Here is a 25,967-nt window from a genome sequence, read left to right on the forward strand (position 1 = left end):
TTATGACCTTTGGATATACTCTTTGGATATACTCTTGATATATATATATTTTGAGAGATTTCGATTAATCTAATTTCAAGTAGATTTTTGATCGATTTTCGAGCGTGGAAGAAATTTTGGAAAAAAATATTTTTGCAAGGAAGAAGAAAGTAGGGAGAGATACTCTTTGAGAGATTTCGATTAATCTAATTGCAACTAGATTTTTGATCGATTTTAGAGTGTGAAAAGAGATCGAAGAAATTTTGGAAAAAAATATTTTTCAAGGAAGAGAAAAATACTCTTTGAGAGATTTCGATAAATATAATTTATAAAATAATTTCAACTAGATTTTTGATCGATTTTCGAGCGTGGAAAGAGATCGAAGAGATATTGGAAAAAAATATTTTTCAAGGAAAAAAAAAGTAGGGAGAGATACTCTTTGAGAGATTTCGATATTTAATTTCAAGTAGATTTTTCATCGATTTTCGAGCATGGAAAGAGATCGAAGAAATTTTGGAAAGAATATTTTTCAAGGAAGAAAAAAGTAGAGAGAGATTTCGATATTTAATTTCAATTAGATTTTTCATCGATTTTAATCGTTTCGACTGTGGAAAGAGATTGAAGAAATTTTGGAAAGAATATTTTTCAAGGAAGAAAAAAATAGGGAGAGATACTCTTGATATATATATATATTTATACATGTACTTTGAGAAATTTCGATATTTAATTTCAAATAGATTTTTGATCGATTTTCGTCATTTTGAGCATAGAAAGAGATTGAAGAAATATTGGAAAAAAATATTTTTCGAGGAAGAAAAAAGTAAGGAGAGATATTCTGAAAGATTTCGATTAATCTAATTTCAAGTAGATTTTTGATCGATTTTCGAACGTGGAAAGAGATCGAAGAAATTTTGGAAAAAAATATTTTTCGAGGAAGAAAAAAGTAGAGAGAGATACTCTTTGAGAGATTTCGATAATTTAATTTCAAATAGATTTTTGATCGAGCGTGGAGATCGAAGAGATATTGGAAAAAAAATATTTTTCAAGAAAGAAGAAAGTAGGGAGAAAGGGGAGAGAAGGTTTTGAAAAATGCACCCGCTTTGGACACATTTCCAAAGTGGTCCGTTCTATTTCTGGCCGCGAAAACAGAGGTACGGAAAGCTTCGTTTCCAGCCGTGTACCGTAACGAGACTTTAAGTGCATTAACTACATTGCATGATACATTTCCAGTGTTCAGTAAAATTAAGTGAGATTGTTTCGTAAGTTAAGGTAACCTAGATATCACACGTCTAATTTGCTTTGTGTCATTGTGTTGAGAACTGTACTGGGTGGTTTCTAAAACTTGCCGCGTTTCGTGCCACGCGGAAAATAATACCAATGGAAAACTGATATCGTGCCGCGTAAAATCTACTCCCCTCGAATTTTTATTAAATTAACCATGCGACGATCTATTTCTAGTATTTATTGTGTACACTCCTATCTATCATGTCAAAAGTTCTTTTAAATTATGTCATGAAATTACACCTAATGATTTATTTTCGAAAAAATATCTCATTTTGAAAAAGTTATCTCTGAATAAATTCAATGAAGTGTACTATCGAATTATTCTTTAGCTTTCAAAAATGATTTTTACTTTTATTAAATTTGAGCACGAGTTAACTTAAGAAGATATCGATATTTAAGATCTTTATGCTATCAAATTACATCTAATGGTTTATTCTCGAAAAAATATTCCATTTTAAATAAATTCAATCGACATATTATCGAATATTTATTTTTTGAAAAATAGTGCATGTCCCCAGCTATATTTTATTAAATTTGAGCATTAAGAAGATATCAATACTTAAGACACAGACCTTTTTGAATTAATGATTTATTCGAAAAAATATTCCACTTTGAAAAAATTATCATCCTCTGAATATCCTCTGAAATTCAATGAAGTGTATTATCGAACAATTATTTTTTTTATTAAATTTTATTAAATTTGAGCACGACTTAACTTAAGAAGATATCGATACTTAAGATCTTTTTGAATTATGCCATCAAATTACACCTAATGATTTATTTTCGAAAAAATATTCTACTTTAAATAAATTCAATCGACACATTATCAAATAATTATTGTTTAACTTTCAAAAATGGTGCACGTCCCCAGTTTTATTAAATTTGAGCACGACTTAACTTAAAACCTTTTTGAATTATGCTATCAAATTACACCTAATGATTTATTTTCGAAAAAATATTCCATTTTAAATAAATTCAATCGACATATTATCGAATATTTATTTTTTGAAAAATAGTGCACGTCCCCAGCTATATTTTATTAAATTTGAGCACAAGAAAATATCGATACTTAAGACACAGATCTTTTTGAATTAATGATTAATGATTTATTCTCGAAAAAATATTCCACTTTAAATAAATTCAATCGACATATTATCAAATAATTATTTTTTCAAAAATAATGTACCAACTACGTTTTAAACTTGAGCACGAAGATTAAGAAAATACTCAAGGCACAGAAATATATTCACGAGTATTCAACATAGCAACAAGCAACTTCTGAAAACTTTCAAAGAGATCAATTAAACGTGCTTACCATTCGACCTCTCCCTAATTACTTCTAATATCGTACCTCTACTTACACGATCTCATCAAAAATTCTTTTTCTTTCAAATTAATTAATCCCACCTATTTTGAGAAACTTACCATCCTCTCTCAATAAATCCAATGACACATATCCAATAATTATTCAAAAATAACACATATCCCCTCGTTTCTTTCCTTTATCAAAGACTTCGACGCAGAAATATCCACGAGTAGAGCGAGCAGTATATAAGTTAGCAACAGCAACAGCCTCTCTGAACTTCCGAAGAGAGTTATCCGATCGGGCAATTAGACAGGCCCGTGCTTACCATTCGATCAATCCCTAATTACATTTACCTGTAGCTGCTGCATCATCCTGCCTCCAACTTGGCTCCACTCACGGACGAGGCTTGCCGACTGTGCGTGTGTGTGCGTGCGTGCGCGCAGAGGGAGCCGTCGAGGCTGGTTCCGTGGCCGTTTCAAGTGCCAATCCCAGCGTTACCCCGATTATGCCCCGTCGTCTCTTTGTGTTCTTGGCACTTATGTGTGAGTTTGAAGGTTTTGATGGACTTTAATGGCCGAGGTGTTTGAGTTATCGAGCGAGCAACGAGAGACGCGGCCAGTTTATATGATATTGCTAGCGTATCATATAATATAAAGTTATAATATAAAGTTGGTTTACAAGCTTTATAACGAACAAACGTCGAGCGAATTTTTAGGAGCAAAATTCACTTCATTTTCGAGGAACAACTTTTTCCAGATTTCTTTCTCTTTTTCATCATCAAGATCACAGTATACTCGATCCAGTATCTGAATTTCAATTCGAATTTTCCGATTTCTATTATTCTATATGAATATTCGAGATATATATATATAACGATTTAACTATATAATTTCGATGATTAAAATTCGCTTATTAAATAATTAAATTTAATATTGAATTTCGATTTTTAGAAACAAAATTCACTTCATTTTCGAGAAACAACTTTTTCCAGATTTCTTTCTCTTTTTCATCGTCAAGATCACAGTATACACGATCCAGTACACCGTAATCTGAATTTCAATTCGAATTTTCCGATTTCTATGAATATTCGAGATATATATAACGATTTAACTATATAATTTCGATGATTAAAATTCGCTTATTAAATAATTAAATTTAATATTGAATTTCGATTTTTAGAAACAAAATTCACTTCATTTTCGAGAAACAACTTTTTCCAGATTTCTTTCTCTTTTTCATCATCAAGATCACAGTATACTCGATCCAGTAATCTGAATTTCAATTCGAATTTTCCGATTTCTATTATTCTATATGAATATTCGAGAGATTTAACTATATAATTTCGATGATTAAAATTCGCTTATTAAATAATTAAATTTAATATTGAATTTCGATTTTTAGAAACAAAATTCACTTCATTTTCGAGGAACAACTTTTTCCAGATTTCTTTCTCTTTTTCATCGTCAAGATCACAGTATACTCGATCCAGTAATCTGAATTTCAATTCGAATTTTCCGATTTCTATGAATATTCGAGATATATATAACGATTTAACTATATAATTTCGATGATTAAAATTCGCTTATTAAATAATTAAATTTAATATTGAATTTCGATTTTTAGAAACAAAATTCACTTCATTTTCGAGAAACAACTTTTTCCAGATTTCTTTCTCTTTTTCATCGTCAAGATCACAGTATACACGATCCAGTACACTGTAATCTGAATTTCAATTCGAATTTTCCGATTTCTATTATTCTATATGAATATTCGAGATATATATAACGATTTAACTATATAATTTCGATGATTAAAATTCGCTTATTAAATAATTAAATTTAATATTGAATTTCGATTTTTAGAAACAAAATTCACTTCATTTTCGAGAAACAACTTTTTCCAGATTTCTTTCTCTTTTTCATCATCAAGATCACAGTATACTCGATCTAGTAATCTGAATTTCAATTCGAATTTTCCGATTTCTATTATTCTATATGAATATTCGAGAGATTTAACTATATAATTTCGATGATTAAAATTCGCTTATTAAATAATTAAATTTAATATTGAATTTCGATTTTTAGAAACAAAATTCACTTCATTTTTGAGGAACAACTTTTTCCAGATTTCTTTCTCTTTTTCATCATCAAGATCACAGTATACTCGATCCAGTAATCTGAATTTCAATTCGAATTTTCCGATTTCTATTATTCTATATGAATATTCGAGAGATTTAACTATATAATTTCGATGATTAAAATTCGCTTATTAAATAATTAAATTTAATATTGAATTTCGATTTTTAGAAACAAAATTCACTTCATTTTCGAGGAACAACTTTTTCCAGATTTCTTTCTCTTTTTCATCGTCAAGATCACAGTATACTCGATCCAGTAATCTGAATTTCAATTCGAATTTTCCGATTTCTATGAATATTCGAGATATATATAACGATTTAACTATATAATTTCGATGATTAAAATTCGCTTATTAAATAATTAAATTTAATATTGAATTTCGATTTTTAGAAACAAAATTCACTTCATTTTCGAGAAACAACTTTTTCCAGATTTCTTTCTCTTTTTCATCGTCAAGATCACAGTATACACGATCCAGTACACTGTAATCTGAATTTCAATTCGAATTTTCCGATTTCTATTATTCTATATGAATATTCGAGATATATATAACGATTTAACTATATAATTTCGATGATTAAAATTCGCTTATTAAATAATTAAATTTAATATTGAATTTCGATTTTTAGAAACAAAATTCACTTCATTTTCGAGAAACAACTTTTTCCAGATTTCTTTCTCTTTTTCATCATCAAGATCACAGTATACTCGATCTAGTAATCTGAATTTCAATTCGAATTTTCCGATTTCTATTATTCTATATGAATATTCGAGAGATTTAACTATATAATTTCGATGATTAAAATTCGCTTATTAAATAATTAAATTTAATATTGAATTTCGATTTTTAGAAACAAAATTCACTTCATTTTTGAGGAACAACTTTTTCCAGATTTCTTTCTCTTTTTCATCATCAAGATCACAGTATACTCGATCCAGTAATCTGAATTTCAATTCGAATTTTCCGATTTCTATTATTCTATATGAATATTCGAGAGATTTAACTATATAATTTCGATGATTAAAATTCGCTTATTAAATAATTAAATTTAATATTGAATTTCGATTTTTAGAAACAAAATTCACTTCATTTTCGAGGAACAACTTTTTCCAGATTTCTTTCTCTTTTTCATCATCAAGATCACAGTATGCTCGATCCAGTACACCGTAATCTGAATTTCAATTCGAATTTTCCGATTTCTATTATTCTATATGAATATTCGAGATATATATAACGATTTAACTATATAATTTCGATGATTAAAATTCGCTTATTAAATAATTAAATTTAATATTGAATTTCGATTATTTAAACCCGCCGAGAGAGAAAGAGAGAGAGAGAGTAGGTTAATTAATTCTATTTCCATCATCGAGGAAAGTTGAAATCATTGGGAGCGAAATTGTAAATTGTAAAATACATCGAAATGAATTATTTGGAGATGGTGGCGCTACTTCAATTAAAACGGAACAAAATCGATTATTGTATCGCTAGAGTCGCGTTTCACGATTTTATGATATTAATACAGAAAAAGGAGGAGGAGGGAGAGTTGAGGTCCGAGGATACGATGATTATAAATGAGCGAATATTGGACATCGAGGAGGAATTTAAAAATTAATTCATTGCTTTTTCGCATAGTTTTCGCAAACTTTCGTTTCCACCGCTTTGAAAGAGATTCCAGCCATCCGGGGCTGGAAACGAAAACCGGAGGGGAAAAACTTTTCTCGATAAACCCTCTCCCTCCTCTCGTCTTTTAACCCGGAAGAGACGGATACATTTATGATAAGAAATACAATGATACGTTTGATCGTATTAGCATTAACCCAGATACGTCTATCATGTTTGTTTGTTTGTTTGTTTGTTTGTTTATTTTTTTTCGAAGAGAAATTGTATGTAAATTGAAGAAAAAATTTATCAGACAAGATTATCGGAATTGGGATGAGATTCTAAGAGTAATTTTGTATAATATTGAGGAAGATTCAGATTGTTATTATTCTGAAATATTCTGTGATTGATTTTTTTCCTTTTTCCTTTTTCCTTTTTTTTTTTTCCTCCATTATTCGGATATTTCGATATGGATTAATGAACGTTTTCATAAGCTCAGTCGACACGGTCGATCGCAGAAAGCTCGCAAATGGTCCATATTCAAACAATAATAATCCACGCACCCTCTTATCCTCTGTTCCCGATCAATTGAATTTCTGTATATTTCGAGATGGGTCGATGAATACTTTCATAAGCCTATATAACCGAATTATCGGAAAATAGAAGAAGTAAAAATTGGAAATTGCGAAATTGCGAAATTTTGATTTGATTCTGGAAAGGAGGAAAGAAGAAATAGTGATAATCAAATTTTTTAAAAAAAGGAAAAATTAACACAAATTGACAAATTAAAGTTTAAATTAAGAATAATAATTTACGTGATTATTCATTTTGCGATATGAATTCTATTTCTAGAATTCGTGTTGATAAAGAAATATTCTGAAATATTGAATTTTAAATTTTGTCATTTAACTTTTGGAAACCGTATTTTTTTTCAGTTTTATTTATTTTATTTAGATTTTATTTAAATTTTAAAAAATTAAATTAAAAAATTAACTATTATTCATGTTTGTTTATTTATGATTTATATAATTAGTATAAAAAATTAACTTAAATTTTTCAATTTTTAAAAATACTTTTAAAATGTACATTATAATATATTATAATATATAAATGCTTGTTTGAATCAGATTAATATAAATATTTCTTAACCCTTTACAAAATCTAAAATTCGAGAATTTTGTTTAAGATCATTTATTAATTTAACACCTATTTACAATCAAATTACTTAATACTTATTAATACTCTGATAAATAATTTTCTAAACAAATACTTTTAATTCATTATTCAATCAATTAATCCTTAACTATTTAATCTGTATTCAAAATTTTAAATCATACTTGCTACCTTCAAATTTTCTTTTTTTTACCAAATTCTCTTAATTTCCAATCATTCCTCTCAATCTTTTTATTAATTAATTCACATACTTTGTTAAAATTTCAATCCAATAACAACTCGTATCACGATTAAAAATATTCTTCCTCTTCTTTAATCGAATCGAAGAATAATTTATTATGTACACATATACTATATACACATGTACTATATACACATATACTATATACGAGATCCGCTTTAACAGATATTTAAACGTCCGTTCACTCGAGATTTTTGCACGGTAGGCACGTTTGCAACCACGCGCATTCGAGCGTCGTCGGCCTAAGTCGCGGCACGCATCCCTCTCCCCCCCCCCCTAAGCGCCTTGCGGTCGCCTCGCGGGGGGGGGAGGAGTGGCTCGGGGTGCGTTATCGTAGGCCAACAGGCAGCCGTTCGCAAAGGGTTGATAGCGCGGCGCCATGCTGACTAATTAGAATTCCTTGTCTGCGATACGTAATCTCGGTAAGGAAATTTATAAACGGCCGCCCGAAAAACCGTGACCATGGCTCGATCTTATTAACGAGGATTAATCGTTCTTCCGTTCGAGAGGCAATCGATTTCCCTTCTCCTTTTTCTCCCCCTCCCCTTTCTGGGGATATAGGGATTTGGAATTTGGTGGAATGACGAGGGTTTGAAAGGTTTTGTTTCTTCTGGTTTTTGACGTTGAGGGAAGGAAGAGGAATTGGAAGTGTGTTTTCATACGTGGTGAAGTATCTTATTTGATTTTTTTTTTCGTGTTTAATGTTTTATTAATGGTTAGTAGTGTGATGTGATGTTTAAAGTTTATTTATTTATTTTTGGAAGATGTTTCGTAGAAAGTAGTTGATTTTATTATGATCGATGATTGATGGTGTAAGAAGAAATCGTTGTATTAAATAATTGTACGTAATATAGGAGGAGAATCATTGAAGGTTTGTGAAAACGAGAATTAGGTTATAATTATAAAATTATAAAGAAAGAGAGAGAGAGAGAGAGTAATATAAATTTACATTTTATATGGTTTACGATGTGTTGTGACGTGTATAAGTAAAGTTATGATATTTATATTTTCTTAAAAAATAATAAAAATAGGAATAAAAATATATGGAATGCAAGTACATGTGTTAGCATAGTAATTGTATAAGTCAGAACTTATAAGTATCTTCTTAAATTGAAATTACAATATATCTTAACAATTAAAAAAAAAAAAAAGGAAAAAAAGAAAATGTGTTTTCCTTTTTTCTTTTTTTTTTTAATATAATATAATATAATTTTAAACTAACTACACTTTGGCTGAGATTGGATGGTAGGAGGATAAAGGAGGTATTAATGATTAACTTAAAACTAATTATCTCTTCGTACTTCGTATTAACAAATTTCTTCTCTTCTACTCTTTTAATTAACGTTTACTGATAACATTTATCTACGTAATAATTCTATCTAGATACTGTCCTTAATAATTTCTCGAAAAAACGCCATTATGGTAGATTGAGCGCAAAGTAATGGAATATTATCCTGTTGCAGGTAGACTAAGAAGAATTGTTCCTTTTTTTTGTGAAATTTGGCGGCTTTTTTTCGTTTTTTGGGCCCCTTTGCGATCCTGTACCGAAGAATACATGTACCGAAGACCTTCAAAATTTGTATAAAAAAAAAAAAAAAAAAAGAAAAGAAAAGAAAAAAAAAATTTCTTTCGTTTTGTCATTTTGCTTTTTTCATTTTACAAATTAGGATCATTATTCTCTCGAATCATGCGTAAAAATAAAATTATAGAGATTTTCCGTTGCTTTTATTATTATTTATTTATATTATATTTCATTTCATCTCGTGTTAATCATGCCAAAATTCTTTACAAATTCTGATCGATTTAATTATAATTCGATCGTAAAACAAAATTGGAGCAAATATATTTCAAAGGTATTCCAACTTTCGTACTTTCAACGTTTTACAAATTGTATCTTTTCAGAATTATAAATAATGCAAAATATCGATTTCAATAACTTATAAAACGTTGCATTTTGATATTCAACATTTGCTTTTATCTCAACATTGAACAAAAGTTCCATTAACGAATTATAAATATCCTCCATTTGTAAATAATATAATCAATAAAAATTCCGATTAATTATTATATGGTGTAATGAATTGTCACCTTTTTTTTTTTTTTTTTTTTCTTTAAAAAAAAAACAAAGTATATACACGTGTAACATATAATTATTTAATAGTCGTTTATTCGGCTTTAATCAATTTCATACGTTCGTGGGATGTCTGAAAAAAAAAAAATTGCTTAAAAATACGCAATAAATAAATAAAGTGTAAAAATATACATAATAAAATTTTTGAAATATTCATTTACTAAAAATTTCCAAACAAACAGAGAAAAATGTAATAATAATAATAATAATAATAATAATAAAAAGAAACAAAAAGAACGAAATTCAAACCTCTCAGCCTGGAAAAGTTTACTTTTTTATTTTTTTCAGCCATCCCTCGAATCGAAAACAGGATCGTGGCGCAGCAGATCAGCATTTCTTCTTCTCCTTTACACACACAGACACACACACACACACACACATCATCCCTCGAACACACTACTGTATACTACTTTCTTTCAAAAAACCCTCTGTTCTCACCCGCTTTTCGTGTCTCTCCGTCTTCTTCTGTCTCTCTCTGTCTGAATCTTGTGTCCTCGTTCTCCGCTATAATTATGTTCGTAGACTCTACACAGCGCCCTCTAACCGCTTCGTCCTCCATCTCTCTCTCTCTTTCTCTCTGTTTCTTTTTTCCCCATCTCTCTCTCTCTCTCTTTCTCTGTCTCTATGCCTCTCGAGTCCGCCATTTTCTCAGTTGCTTCTTAACCTCTCATATCTGTCTTGTATATTTATGTGTACGTTTTTTCTAACTCTTCTCTTTTCTGTTTTACTTTACAGAGATACTCTGCACAGCGGGCAAAAGGTACGAGCCTCCCCTACATTACAGTTGTCTCTTCTTTATTTTTCTTTCTTTTCTCTTTTCGTTCTTCTTCTTCTTCTTCTTCTTCTTTTTTGTTTTTTTCTCTTCTTCTTCTTCTTCTTCTTCTTCTTCTTCTTCATACGGGGTGAGGCACACACAAGCGTGATAATAAATAAATATTTTTACAAATATCAATGGTATAAGAAAAATGTTAATAGGCAAAAAAAAAAGTGTTTTTTTATATTTTGAAAAATCACACTTTTTAATCTGCTTTCATATTCTTGTTGACATGATCGATCATTTAAACTTAAGTTTGTTTATTCATTATTTTCTGTATCGGCGATATTGTATAGAATTATTTAATTTAATTTATCACGTTTTTCGAATCGTCCCCATCTCGTATGTCCCACTTTTTCCCCTCATTTCTCTCTCTCTCTCTCTCTCTTTGTCTCTCTCTTTCGTCGTCTCTTCCGACTCTTTGTCCCTCACGTGTTCATCTTTCTCTGTCTCTCCAACAAGTCACTCTCCACCCTAGAATTGTTATAATACTGTTGAATACTCGCTGATAGATTTATATAGAGGATCGCTGCACGTCCTTGCGAGGAAATTAGCTTTTTCTCCCTAGAAATTCGAATAATTCTCGTCTAGGTGTTTTTTCAAGGTGTTAGTAGGATTCTTTTCGAGAAGGTGAGTCGATCGAGGATGTGAGAATTGAGAGAACGAATGAAAGGTTTGGATATATTTGTCTGCTTATATTTTTTAAAAAAAAAACTACGATTGTGGACTTGTGTTTGGAAAAATAAAATGCGAAGGAAAAATGTGACAAGTTATTCCTGAGAAAATAACATATTTTTCTTGTCAATTTGGTATAGAAATTATCTTGCAACCAGTAATAATAATGTGAATATATTATACTATATACTATAGAATATATCAAAATTCTATAATATATATATATAGTATATGTACAGATAACAAGCAGTCCAATTTTTGCAATCATTATCTGCTTGTCTTCGAATCAAAATGATCAAATTTTCGTAAATAATTTTTATTCCATTCGATTACGAATACGTCGTAATCAGTCGAGTCTTTTCTAGAAAAATAAAAGAAAAAGAAGAAAAACACAAGACTTATCACGTTTTCCCTACGGTCTTTAAATATCACAATACGATCGTTTTAGTTTCGAAGGTTGAAGGGAATAAGGGACGATATACGATGCAATTTTTTTCACGTATTTCTCTCCCCCTTTCTTTCCTCTCCCGAGATTCGAGAGTTGGTCTGGATTACTTTCGAAGCGGCGTGTGTTCACGCCGATCCGCCATAGAGAAACGTGTATACCTGTTCCGTTCGTTTGCACGGAAGCCGCGAAAAGAAAATTGCCTTTTCCAACCCTCCATCGGCGTCGAGCGCCCCAGTAAAAGTTGACGATACGATCCTGCACCCGAAAAATCTCCCTCTCGTCTGCCTCCCGGCCTGCCTCCAATCACGTAAGTAAGAGAAATTTTTTATTTATTTTTGTTTTTTTTTTCTCCATCACGTCGCGGCTTTTTTGCTTGTTTGTCTGCGGGAATATCGCGGGGATATGGGTCTCTTTCTGTGGAAGATTTTTTTTTTTTTTTACGAAACAGGGACGCGTTATTTTATAATTTTACGTTTTTATCTAACAAACATTGTACAAACGGATAAGTATTTCTATCTATTTCTAAGAAATCCATATACGCAGGATCAAAAACATTTCTTTCATAAAATATTCGTGTTAAATGTATATACACAGGATCAAAAACACTTTTTTCACAAAATATTGCCTATCCATTTATACCATATACACAGGATCAAAAACATTTCTTTCACAAAATATTTATGTTAAATACATATACATAGGATCAAAAACACTTCTTTCAGAAAATATTGCCTATCCATTTCTAAAAAATCTATATACACAGGATCAAAAACATTTCTTTCACAAAATATTATCTATCCATTTCTAAAGAATCCATATACACAGGATCAAAAACATTTCTTTCACAAAATATTGCCTATCCATTTTTAAAGAATTCATATACACAAAATCAAAAATATTTCTTTCACAAAATATTGTTTATCTATTTCTAAGAAATCTATATACACATGATCAAAAACATTTCTTTCACAAAATATTTATGTTAAATTTATATACACAGGATCAAAAACACTTCTTTCATAAAATATTTATGTTAAATTTATATACACAGGATCAAAAGTATTTCTTTCATAAAATATTTGTGTTAAATGTACATACACAGGATCAAAAACACTTTTTTCACAAAATATTGCCTATCTATTTCTAAAGAATCCATATACACAGGATCAAAAATATTTCTTTCACAAAATATTTGTGTTAAATGTATATACACAGGATCAAAAACACTTTTTTCACAAAATATTGCCTATCCATTTTTAAAGAATCCATATACATAGGATCAAAAATATTTCTTTCACAAAATATTGTCTATCCATTTCTAAGAAATCCATATAGGATCAAAAGTATTTCTTTCATAAAATATTTGTGTTAAATGTATATACACAGGATCAAAAGTATTTCTTTCACAAAATATTTGTGTTAAATGCATATACACAGGATCAAAAACACTTTTTTCACAAAATATTGCCTATCTATTTCTAAAGAATCCATATACACAGGATTAAAAACATTTCTTTCACAAAATATTGCCTATCTATTTCTAAGGAATCTTTATACACAGGATCAAAAACATTTCTTTCACAAAATATTGCCTATTCATATCTAAGGAATCCATACACAGGATCAAAAATATTTCATTCACAAAATATTTATATTAAATTTATATACAGAGAATCAAAAACACTTCTTTCACAAAATATTGCTTATCTATTTCTAAGGAATCCATATACACAGGATCAAAAACATTTCTTTCACAAAATATTGTCTATCCATTTCTAAAGAATCTTTATACACAGGATCAAAAACATTTCTTTCACAAAATATTACCTATCCATTTTTAAAGAATCCATATACACAAAATTAAAAATATTTCTTTCACAAAATATTGTTTATCTATTTCTAAGAAATCTATATACACAGGATCAAAAACATTTCTTTTACAAAATATTGCCTATCCATTTTTAAAGAATCCATATACACAGGATCAAAAACATTTCTTTCACAAAATATTGCTTATCTATTTCTAAGAAATCTATATACACATGATTAAAAACATTTCTTTCACAAAATATTGCTTATCTATTTCTAAGAAATCTATATACACAGAATCAAAAATATTTCTTTCACAAAATATTTATGTTAAATTTATATACACAGGATCAAAAACATTTCTTTCATAAAATATTTGTGTTAAATGCATATACACAGGATCAAAAACACTTTTTTCACAAAATATTGCCTATCCATTTTTCTAAGAAATCTATATACACAAGATCAAAAACATTTCTTTTACAAAATATTTATGTTAAATTTATATGCATAGGATCAAAAACACTTCTTTCACAAAATATTGCCTATCCATTTCTAAGGAATCCATATACACAGAATCAAAGACATTTCTTTCGTTAAAATATTCGTGTTAAATGCATATACACAGGATGAAAAACATTCTTTCACAAAATATATTAATATAGAGAATGTAATCGGGATAAAGGAATACTTATACTTGAATAAGAATAAATTATAAGTGAAGAAATACGACATAAGTGAACAAATATCAGTGATCTCGTGTAATGATTGTGAACTCGGATTGCGTTTCATGAAATTGCACGATGCACTTGTGCGACTGAAGAAATAGAATCGCGAATATATTTATAAATATATCATTTACGAAGCGAGTCCGTTGGAAAAAGCAGTGGTAGAACTGGTCGAGAAGGTGGATCGAACCGCAGAGAAGACGGGGATGAATCATATTTAAATTTCAAATGCCCCTTGAGAAGGCAACATGGCCGGATATAATCGGATATCCGGACGTTCTCTCGTGGAAAGCCAGGTATTACGCGGATATCGATTTACTCGAATAACCAGCTGAAAGCAGCTAGAAATAAACTATTCTCTTCGGGCTACAACAACTCACCCCTTCTTCTCCTCCATCTTGTCCGATGTCTTTTCGATGTACATCGAAGTATATACATCGATCGACAACAAGTATTATTTATATTAATAATATTTTCGATTGGACTTCTGTTATTATTATTATTATTATTTTACTTTGGTCTCTCATACTTGGTTTCATTTTATCTATTTTCCTCTTTTTCGATGTGGATAGAAAGAAATTTACGAGGCGTTGAATATAGTTTTTTTTTTTTTTTTTTCGAAAGAATTTGTTTTCTCTCCTCTTTTCCTCTCCACTTCTCTTTTAACCAATTATGCAATTTTCGATTGCACCGCGATTTTTACGATCGCTTCCCGTTCCTCCTTTTTTGATAATCCTGCGATAGTATAACACGTCAATTTTCTGTCGAATTCAGCCGCGGCCGGATTTCAACTTTTTGAAACGCAAACGATCGGTAGAAATGGGCTTTGTGTTATGTGTGTATTTGACGTGCACCAATTATCGCGTGTCTTTGCCAAATTCGCCGCCATAATACTCGGCCCGGTAATCGATAACAAATTTTCCATTTTGTCTCTCCATTATTATATTCTCTTCCTCCTTTCGAACATCGGATTTTGATATAATAACATTGTTCGTTCAAAGAGAGAAATTGTCCCCCTGTTATTTTGTCATACTCGTTATAACGAATTTTTAACAAACCTAACCTTAAATATATCGTAACAACATTTCGATTACCGATCGAATTGTTACCAACTGAAAATTATTATAGGCTTCAATCATTCCACAAATATTATCGTACTTTAAATTAAAGTACTTTCTTTCCAAATATACGTTGAAATTCGTCCATTAGAATCCATCTCGTCGCTCTTCTTTTCTCAACAACTCTTCTTTATCCCTGAAAAAGAGTAAAGGCTCGATCGATAAGTTAGATCCACGTACCGAAAGAAAGTATTCAAATACCGATCGAGAACAGATATAAATACAGATCTCGTTTCACGAATATCCACTGTCTCAAACGATTTCTAATAACAAGATCGACGAGGAGCAACAACGAGGATAAAATAAATAATAATTTCATCTCGAATTATTGCCGAAATATTACAAAGGAACGAAAAGAGAGAGGAGACACCGCTCGAGGGTGGTCGAACAATTACAAGGCAATAAAAATCAATCGGAAACGAATTTTTCTCCCTCCTCCTCCTCCTTCCTCCGTCCATTCGATCGCGGCAATCGAATTTTCGAACGGCGAAAAAGCGTGGAACGGGCGGCGGACGCGTGTCGCCGCGGTTCATCAGGACGCATTGACACATTCCGTCGATATTCCACGTCGAATATCGGCGTGGCTCCGTTCTCGATAACGAGGCCGCGCGACAAAGCCTTTCTCCTCCATACCATCCCCCCCTCCCTTCCCTCTTCTACGATCACCGATCGCTGGATGCACTCGAGTTTTCGTGTGCCCCTACCACACATACACACAGACACACACTCGTCTGATCCTTGCTCCCCTTTGTCCCGCCCTCCTGTATCTCTCGATTTCGAGTGGCGTGTCCGGATCCTCGAGGGCTGCTATTAATCTCCTCGAATCGTTAATTAACCGTTTGATGCTGGACCCACTTAACGGTGGACAGTGTTTGTCGACTCGAAACTGTCCCTGTCCCCAACAGTGCACGTGTTTGGAAATTGGGTGGCCAGTTTTTCGACGGATAGTTGCGGGGATGGGTGGTGGAATTTGGGGGGAGGTTGATGGAGCAGTTTGCTCGTGATATTAACACATCGGTTGATGGTGTACTGTGAGGGCGTACACGGCGTACTCGCCTCGACGAGTTTCGCCTCGTTCTTCGAAATTGATCGAAAGGCGCGAACATCTCTTGGGAAACGATTTTAAAAATTTATTTAACTCCTCGATTCGATTGATCTTAATCTCAATGATTTTCGTTAAAAATTGTATACTAACAACATTTACTTAATAGATAACAATCCTATAGAGAGATATTTATTTTCCATATATTTATATTAAATATTCGAAGGATAAAGTAGGTAATTTAATATGGCGATAATATTAATATAGTTGTCGTAGTATTAACAACACCTAAAAATATTTACTAATGAGGATAACTCTGGAGAATTTTATTCTTCATAACAATATCTACAATATCTACTAATGAATATAATTCTGGAAATTTATTCTCCTCATGTTTATGTGAAATCGAATATTCGAAGGATAAAGTAGATAATTTAATATGGCGCTAGTATCGCTCGTATTAACATAATATAATCCTTATAATATTAACATCGTTACAAATCATAACGATACCTGCAATATCTACTATAATGAATATATAATTCTTGAAAAATTTATTCTCCTCATATTCGTATTAATTTGAATATTTGAAAGATAAAGTAGATAATTTAATATGGCGCTGGTCGTCATAATATTAAAATCATTACAAATCATAACAATACCTGCAATATTTATTAATAAATATAATTTTGGAAAAATTTATTCTCCTCATATCAGTTTGAATATTTAAAGGATAAAGTAGATAATTTAATATGGCGCTAGTATCACTGGTCGAATCTTAACAATACCTACAACAACTAATAATGAGCATATGTCGCTAATATCGTTGGTCGTCATAATATTAACGAATTAGTAAGCATAACTCTGAAGAATTTTATTCTTCTCATATTTTTATTAATTCGAATATTCGAAAGATAAACTAGATAATTTAATATAGCACTAGTATCGCTAGTATTAACATAGTTGTCATAGTATTAACGTTACTACGAATCATAATAATATCTATAAGACATATTGAATATAACCCTGGAAAAATTTATTCTCCTTATTCGCATTAATTCGAATATTCGAAGGATGAAGTAGATAATTTAATATGGCGCTAGTATCGCCGGTCGTCATAATATTAACATCACTACAAATCATAACAATATTTACAACAGCTACTAGTGAGAATAACTCTGGAGAATTTTATTCTTCTCATATTTTTATTAATTTGAATATTTGAAGAATAAAGAATAAAGATAATCTAATATGGCGCTAGTATCGCTAGTATTAACATAATATAATCGTCATAACATTAACATCATTACAAATTATAACAACACAGCTAACATCTACTAATGAATATAATTTTAGAAAAATTTATTTTCCTCATTTCTATGAAATTAAATATTTGAAGGATAAAATAGATAATTTAATATGGCGCTAGTATCGCTAGTCGTCATAGCATTAACATTCCTACGAATTCTAATAATACTTACAACAGCTACTAGTAAGCATAACTCTGAAAAATTTTATTCTTCTCATATTTTTATTAATATTCGAAGAATAAAATTAACATGGCGCTAGTATCGCTGATCGTCACATTAACGTATCATCATAACTCTGGACAAATTTACTCTCTTCATATTAATTAAAATTAAATTAACATCGCACAATTAATTACAAAATCGAATCTAAGAGTAACAATTAAACAAAAACCAAACATCGTAATCACCTGCTGTTCAAAAATCATCGAACAATCATCTGTTCGATTGAAAACCCATTCAAATTCCACATGGATCGTTGCCCAAAATTCATCTTACCCTTCATCATCGAACATTAACGGCACATCTCTCCCTTCGAGGACTCCCCATCCTCATCCGCGATGATGTCATGCGTGTTTATTAAACACTGTCGACCAGCGCATTCAGTTTGCCCATTGATCGGGGAAAGCGGATCTCCACTGGATGGCCGAGCAAGTGAAACGGACGAGCGGGAAACCTGAGAAGCTTAACGGATATGTACGTCGAATGTTCCGTCCTAGGTCCGGATAATTTAGGTCAGCTTCAGGTCGAAATCCATCGGGGTCAGCTCCCCTCGCACAGATGATGATCGTATCCTTCGATACCTAACAATGGTCATTAGCGCGTCAGACGCCCTGTCGATGCCTTGCAAGAAGATCACGGGGCTGATAAACATGGCCGCCACTGGTCTAATGGCGGATAGATACTCCGGATCGTTGCTACCACAGATTTCTTGGTCGGGTTAACCTTAATCCATCGTTCTGTCTCAAGCTCCTGATGAGATCTTTTGATATTTTTTTTCCATCAGAAATCACCAAAGTGAAGATAATCCTTTCGAGTAACTCGTTAATAGGAGAAATATAATTTTATCCATCGTGTTTTATAATATTCTAGCATTTATCATTTATTATAATTTTATCCATCGTGTTTTATAATATTCTAGCATTTATTATTTATTATAATTTTATCCATCGTGTTTTATAGCATTTATCATTTATTAACATTTGGCATCGATCGTGGTTTTTTAAAGTTCTTTCAAAATACTAGGAATAAAATTTAATAATTATTCAAGTATGATTTGAAATTGGCTTTATATTTGAAATTGGATATCTGTTTTTCTACAATTTTCTACTTTTTCAAACATTTTCACTTATCCCCTCTTGCTGTTAATTTTCTATTTTTAGCTCCAATATTTTGTTCCATTTGCATCTTTAGACAAAAATTGAATCAGCTCGATAAAATTGCATTGATCAATGTAACAATTATTATTTGTATCCTTTTGTTACGTGTATCGTAACATTGTGCAACATTTCCGATCTAATTCTCCACGGTTGCCAGCATTATTTACATTTTCGTCGCCTCTTTCGTGTTCGCATCTCATGTTTGAGGACGCGACATTCGATAAGGGTCGTCTTCACTCACTGTATCCTCCTCCTCCTCCACGTTCATGCATGCACATTATGTATAGGGATCACTTTAACGCGGCTTGCATTAAAAGGAGGTGGACGCCTTCATGAAACATTCAGGCCGAGCCTAAAACCGCGCATACGCGAATCCTGGCTTGACCAAATGCAAAACAAATTCGAATCAACCCGGTTTCCTTCCCCGATTAATCGTGAAAATCGTGTTTTCAACCGTGTTTTAAATATTCGTGCGAATTTGAGAGGACTGGAGAGATTAATAATTTAGAAATTTTATTTACGTATTTAAATTTTACGAGATTGAAAATTAGAAGAATTGAAAATTCGGTTTAAGAAAATTCATTTCGTGTAAACGCATGTGTATAAGTAATTTATTTTGTCGAAAGGAAATTAAAATGACATCCATTCAATTTCTGTGACTATAAGAATTCGTACAATCGTCGATTCTACGAAGAGGAGATTCTCCTTTCCTCCCGTTCTTAAAATGCATTCCAGAGTTTCCTTCCCTCGAGCTCATGTTCCATTAGCTGAACCGTACAATTATAATATCTCGTATCCCTTCGTTCCTCTCCTTTCTTTGCCTCGTCTAACGAGGCCGCATGTCCCTCAGGACGAACAACGTCTGCTACGTTCCATTGATATTTTCCAACTTTTGCCTTCCCGGTATCTCTGACCAATCGTAGTAAGGAGCTCGATAATTGATGGATAACTTTGAAAAGTTGTCACAAAAATGCCTAGAAAGAATGGAAAGTAGTGGTTGAGTTAGCTTCAATCCTCTAGAGTCTTTGCAATAATAAAATTAATTTATTGGAAAGTTCAGATGCTAATGAAGAAGATATATATCACATGAATTCAGAAAGTTTCAAAGGTTTCGATTTTGAGGGGAAGTTGAAAGAGTTTCAACTCCTGAACAGTTCAAAAAAGTTCAAAAAGTTCCACTTTCCGTGCTCATCTCGTGAATTCTTCAACGTGGGATACGTTGTTCTTTCAGTTCTTCACAGCTGATCCCAATAACTCTTTAGAGATATTCTAATCTAAGAAATATTCGAGAGTGAAGATCGTCATTTCTCAAAGTTCCCAAGAGACTGAGGATTCTTCTCTAAATAATGCCATTGGGACTGTATATGGCTGTCTCAATATTGTCTCAAAATCTCAAATCTCAAAATAATCTTTATTTGAATTACTTCTAACAACTATATAAAGCAAAGGGCTCCTCCTCCAAATTCTTGAAAAATCGTCCTCAACGTTCCAACGAGAATGTTCGATTCAGTATTGAAATTGAAAATGAAATTTGAATTTTGAAAATTCTAATAATAAAAAAAAAGTAATATAAATTCGAGGTGAACGCAAGATACGATGAAATTAATGGAGAGTTTAAACTGGAAGCGTTTACAAACTTGTTAAGTCGGTGCACGCGTGCTGTCAAAAAGCAAAGGAGGCGAAGATTCTGATAATAATAATAATAATAAAAAAAAGAAAAAGTAATATAAATTCGAGGTGAACGCAAAATACCATGGAATTAATAGAAAATTTAAACTGGAGACGTTTACAAACTTGTTAAGTACACGCGAGCTGTCAAGAAGCAAAGGAGGCGAAGATTCTGATAATCGTGAAGATTCTGATAATAATAAAAAAAAAAAAGTAATATAAATTCGAGGTGAACGCAAAATACGATGAAATTAATGGAGAATTTAAACTGGAGACGTTTACAAACTTGTTAAGTCGGTTAAGCATGCGTGCTGTCAAGAAGCAAAGGAGACGAAGATTCTGATAATCGTGAAAATTCTGACAATAATAATAACAATAATAAAAGAAAAATAATATAAATTCGAAGGCAAAATACGATGAAATTATATAAATTATATAAATTTGAACGCAAAATACGATGGAATTAATGGAGAATTTAAACTGGAGACGTTTACAAACTTGTTAAGTGCACGCACGCTGTCAAGAAGCAAAGGAGGTGAAGATTCTGACAATAATAATAATAATAATAAAAAAGAAAACTAATATAAATTCGAAGGCAAAATACGATGAAATTATATAAATTATATAAATTTGAACGCAAAATACGTTGAAATTAATGGAGAATTTAAACTGGAGATGTTTACAAACTTGTTAAGTGCACGCACGCTGTCAAGAAGCAAAGAAGGCGAAGATTCTGATAATAATAATAATAATAATAATAAAGTAATATAAATTCGAGGTGAACGCAAAATACGATGAAATTAATGGAGAGTTTAAACTGGAGATGTTTACAAACTTGTTAAGTCGGTGCACACGTGCTGTCAAGAAGCAAAGGAGGCGAAGATTCTAATAATAAAAAAAAAGAAAAAGTAATATAAATTCGAGGTGAATGCAAAATTCGATGAAATTAATGGAGAGTTTAAACTGGAGACCTTTACAAACTTGTTAAGTGCACGCGTGCTGTCAAGAAGCAAAGGAGGCGAAGATTCTGATAATAATAATAATAATAATAATAAAAAAGAAAACTAATATAAATTCGAAGGAAAAATACGATGAAATTATATAAATTATATAAATTTGAACGCAAAATACGATGAAATTAATGGAGAGTTTAAACTGGAGGCGTTTACAAACTTCTTAAGTCGGTTAAGCACGTGTGCTGTCAAGAAGCAAAGGAGGCGAAGATTCTAATAATAAAAAAAAGAAAAAGTAATATAAATTCGAGGTGAACGCAAAATACGATGAAATTAATGGAGAATTTAAACTGGAGACGTTTACAAACTTGTTAAGTTGGTACACGCGTGCTGTCAAGAAGCAAAGGAGGCAAAGATTCTAATAATAATAATAATAATAATAATAATAATAAAAAGAAAAAGTAATATAAATTCGAGGTGAACGCAAAATAATTCCAAAACGATGGAATTAATGGAGAGTTTAAACTGAGAGGGGGGAAGAAGACGAGGCGTTTACAAACTTGTTAAGTCGGTGCACGCGTGCTGTCAAGAAGCAAAGGAGGCGAACGATTGAACTCCTTCCTAGGCGGATGAGGCGAAGGGGGAGGGGTAACTTTCATTTTCCGCAACAGCGAGCTCGCCCTCTCGATCCACGCTCGACGAAATAATCGGGGGTGGGAGGGGGTTAATTTTGCGCAAGGATTGTTTTGCCGCGCTCCGCTCAAAAAGCGGCGTGGAGAGACAACTAGCGCCACACTCGGGCTGGGATTAATCGGCCCGCAGTTTTGCGAGCCCGTAATCTTATCTGGGGATGGAATTCTTCGACCCTTTGTCTACCGATTTCACGGGATGGTTAATCAACAACCAACAGACGTTGTTAGATTTTTGCCAAGATTTGAACGTACGTTTCCATGAAGATGATGATGGAAGATAAAACTTGAAGGAAGAAGAAATGTAGCGATACGGGTTTGACGAAGTTTGATTTCTTTTTTTTTTTAAATCGAAATTTCGATCTTCTTCTTCTTCTTTTCAATTACGAGGAAATTATTTAAAGATCTTTTCGAATTTTTATTTCCACTTTTGCGGATCACAAATCGATTTTGGAACGGAAGGGGAGAGGCGACAGGAATTTGTGCGAATTTCTCGAGCTCAAAGGGATCGCATCCTTTTCGTTAACGTATTAATTAACGTTCCTGTCGTGAAAGCTGTATAAAGACTTGGTTAGAATCTTGCTCCATCGACGAATTTCGAAATATCCTTCCTCCCCTTTTTCTTCTTATATACTCAATTTAAATGTTCTTTAAAAAAATAAATTTTACTTGCAGTTAAAATTCATCGATATTATTTTGCCGATGAAACAAATTATTTCAAAGTTTCTTTCGAAATTTCGAGAATTCGTTTAGAAATTTTCTATACTCTCAACTTCAAACTTCATATAATATAATATAATATATACGTTTATATAACTTTCCTGATACAATTCTGCAGATTCTACCTTCCGTACGTAATAAATGAGAAACATTCGAACTCGTTGCGAAGCCATCGAAATCGTGATAAAATTATCGTGAAATCCTTCTACCACCAAAGAAGCCATCCCTCACCTCTCCCCGGTATATACGTGTTATAAAGTTATGAGCGGGGAGGAGTAACGGTAAAATCTAGAATGAGAAGCCCGGTTAGATCTCCCCAGTCGTAAATTTAATGCGATTGCAGTAAAATTGCCCTCACTATCTCCTCTATTAACTTCCCAACTTCGCGCTTTTCTATTCCCGCCGAGAATGTACATTTGGAAATTGTAACGCGTAGAGTGAACCCATCTGTGATAACATTTTATATTATTATTATTTTTAAAAAAATACTTTGTCGAATAATTCTAACCGATTGATATAAATTTTTCAAATTTAAAGGATTTATATCGAGAAACACAACAGTTTCTTTTAAATCGATTAAATCTTATAAGATTCATATAAGGAGTTTAATAATAATAGACCTCCTCGTTTACTCGGTATTCATCGAGTAGCGAGAATGTACATTTGGAAATTGTAACGCGTAGAATGAACCCATCTGTGATAACATTTTATATTATTATTATTTTTAAAAAAATACTTTGTCGAATAATTCTAACCGATTGATATAAATTTTTCAAATTTAAGGGATTTATATCGAGAAACACAACAGTTTCTTTTAAATCGATTAAATCTTATAAGATTCATATAAGGAGTTTAATAATAATAGACCTCCTCGTTTACTCGGTATTCATCGAGTAGCGAGAATGTACATTTGGAAATTGTAACGCGTAGAATGAACCCATCTGTGATAACATTTTATATTATTATTATCTTTAAAAAAATACTTTGTCGAATAATTCTAACCGATTGATATAAATTTTTCAAATTTAAGGGATTTATATCGAGAAACACAACAGTTTCTTTTAAATCGATTAAATCGTTCAGATAAGGAGTTTCTTAAGTTCATCCTCAGGGATATTGGTCAACGACCAGTGATCCACGCGCTTCTCAAAGTGAGCAGTAGTTGCCACTAATAATAGATCTCCTCGTTTACTCGGTATTCATCGAGTAGCGCGCACTTAGGATAGATTAGCGATCGTAAATGGAACGAGAAAGCGTAGGCCTCCGTTCGAACGAAAAATTTTCAAAGAAGAAATTTCTATCTAATATCATAAAACAAGATAGTAATTACAAGTAGAAGAAAGTAAATTTTAATTTTATAATAAATATCATTTATATACATTTTTAACTTTAATATTCAATTATGCAATATATCCAATTTTATTAGCTTTTGTAATCAAATGAAATTTAATTTTCATAATAGTTAGAGTTAAAACTTATAACTGAGTATTATTTTTTTTAATACTTTCTAGAATATTAATAATTTGAAATTATTATTTTAAAACATGTATTCTTAAAAATAAATTTTTATAAAGATAATTTTCTTGATGATAAAGATAATAAATATATATATATCATAGCTATTTTGCACTTATATTATTATCATTTAATGTATCATTTTTTCTAAAGTATTAAACTTTATCTAAATTATTATAATTAAAAATTAATCTTTAAATTTGCAATTTAATGTTTTATATTTTATAATAATTTTAATTATAGTATTAGTATTAGAAAAAATTTAATTTTCAATTTTTAAATTTACAATTTAACTCTTTTTTAAGATTACTAACACTAAATAATTTTTAGCTTAAATCTATAAACTTTTATTTTAATTTTTTAAATTTTATAAATTTAAAAAGATTTCAAATTAAAATAAAACTATTAATCTTCAAAATTAATAAAGACAAGGCGTATAACACTTTCTTCCTTGGATTAGATTCTTTTCAACTGTATTTTTAATCGTTTCACGAATTTTATCAAAGTATACAAGATGTTATGATTAAAGATATTGCGACGAAATGGATGAATATAAGTCGAATTATATCTGAAATTAGATAATCGATTCGTATAATTGTTTCCCTCGACTCGATATATACTGGTTGATAAAATGGGATGCGAGGGAACTGGGATCAATTTCGAGTTTAAATCATCGACGATACCTTCTTTTATGGCATCGACGAAATCCGATTATGCGCCATTTGAATTATTCTTTTCTATACATACTATAGGGATGATATATCATCACTTGTGTACACCACTCGACCCGAGTTATTCATAGAGAATACATTACGAGAAAGCCGGCTTTCATCTGAACCAGAGTTCGAATTATGCAAACCTCTCCGCGTTCTGTGCTTGCGCGCGCGCGCGCACCTGTTTCTCGAGTGACGTACTACGCCCGCCACACAACGTACCGTGTGCACGCACACGCGGGCACAGGCGGAAGCATCGTGGAAACCTAACCAAAGCTAAACTGCATTAGTCGTATGGAGTAATGCGGGAGAATATAGTAACTAGGAGAAATTTGGCAAGGGCTTAGAAAGCCTTGGCGCGTCCACGCGTAAGTCCGTATTAACGGGTTTCTCCCGCCCCTATTTTCGACTCGAATTTCCCTTTTATTCGACGGATCACTCGTGCCACAACTTTTTTCGAGAATGGAATTTTTAAAAATAATGTTTGACGCTGTTTTTTTTTCTCCTTTCTTTCTTTTTGTGGGCGTAGGATCC

General features: G+C 31.5%; 1 protein-coding gene across 6 annotated transcripts in view; it reads left to right on the top strand.

The window, feature by feature from the left end:
* Nucleotides 1-25,967, top strand: part of LOC552709 (polypyrimidine tract-binding protein 2) — a 547,610-nt gene that overhangs the window by 43,957 nt on the left and 477,686 nt on the right. Inside the window, exon 2 of one of the 6 annotated variants that reach the window (XM_026442199.1) lies at nucleotides 10,591-10,615. The exons of the other annotated variants lie outside the window; for them this stretch is intronic. Coding sequence (XP_026297984.1) covers nucleotides 10,591-10,615 — 25 coding nt within the window. The remainder of the gene's footprint in view (nucleotides 1-10,590; nucleotides 10,616-25,967) is intronic. 6 annotated transcript variants of the gene reach the window in all.

Source organism: Apis mellifera, linkage group LG8 (assembly GCF_003254395.2).
Source record: "Apis mellifera strain DH4 linkage group LG8, Amel_HAv3.1, whole genome shotgun sequence".
NCBI classification, from domain to species: Eukaryota; Metazoa; Arthropoda; class Insecta; order Hymenoptera; family Apidae; genus Apis; species Apis mellifera.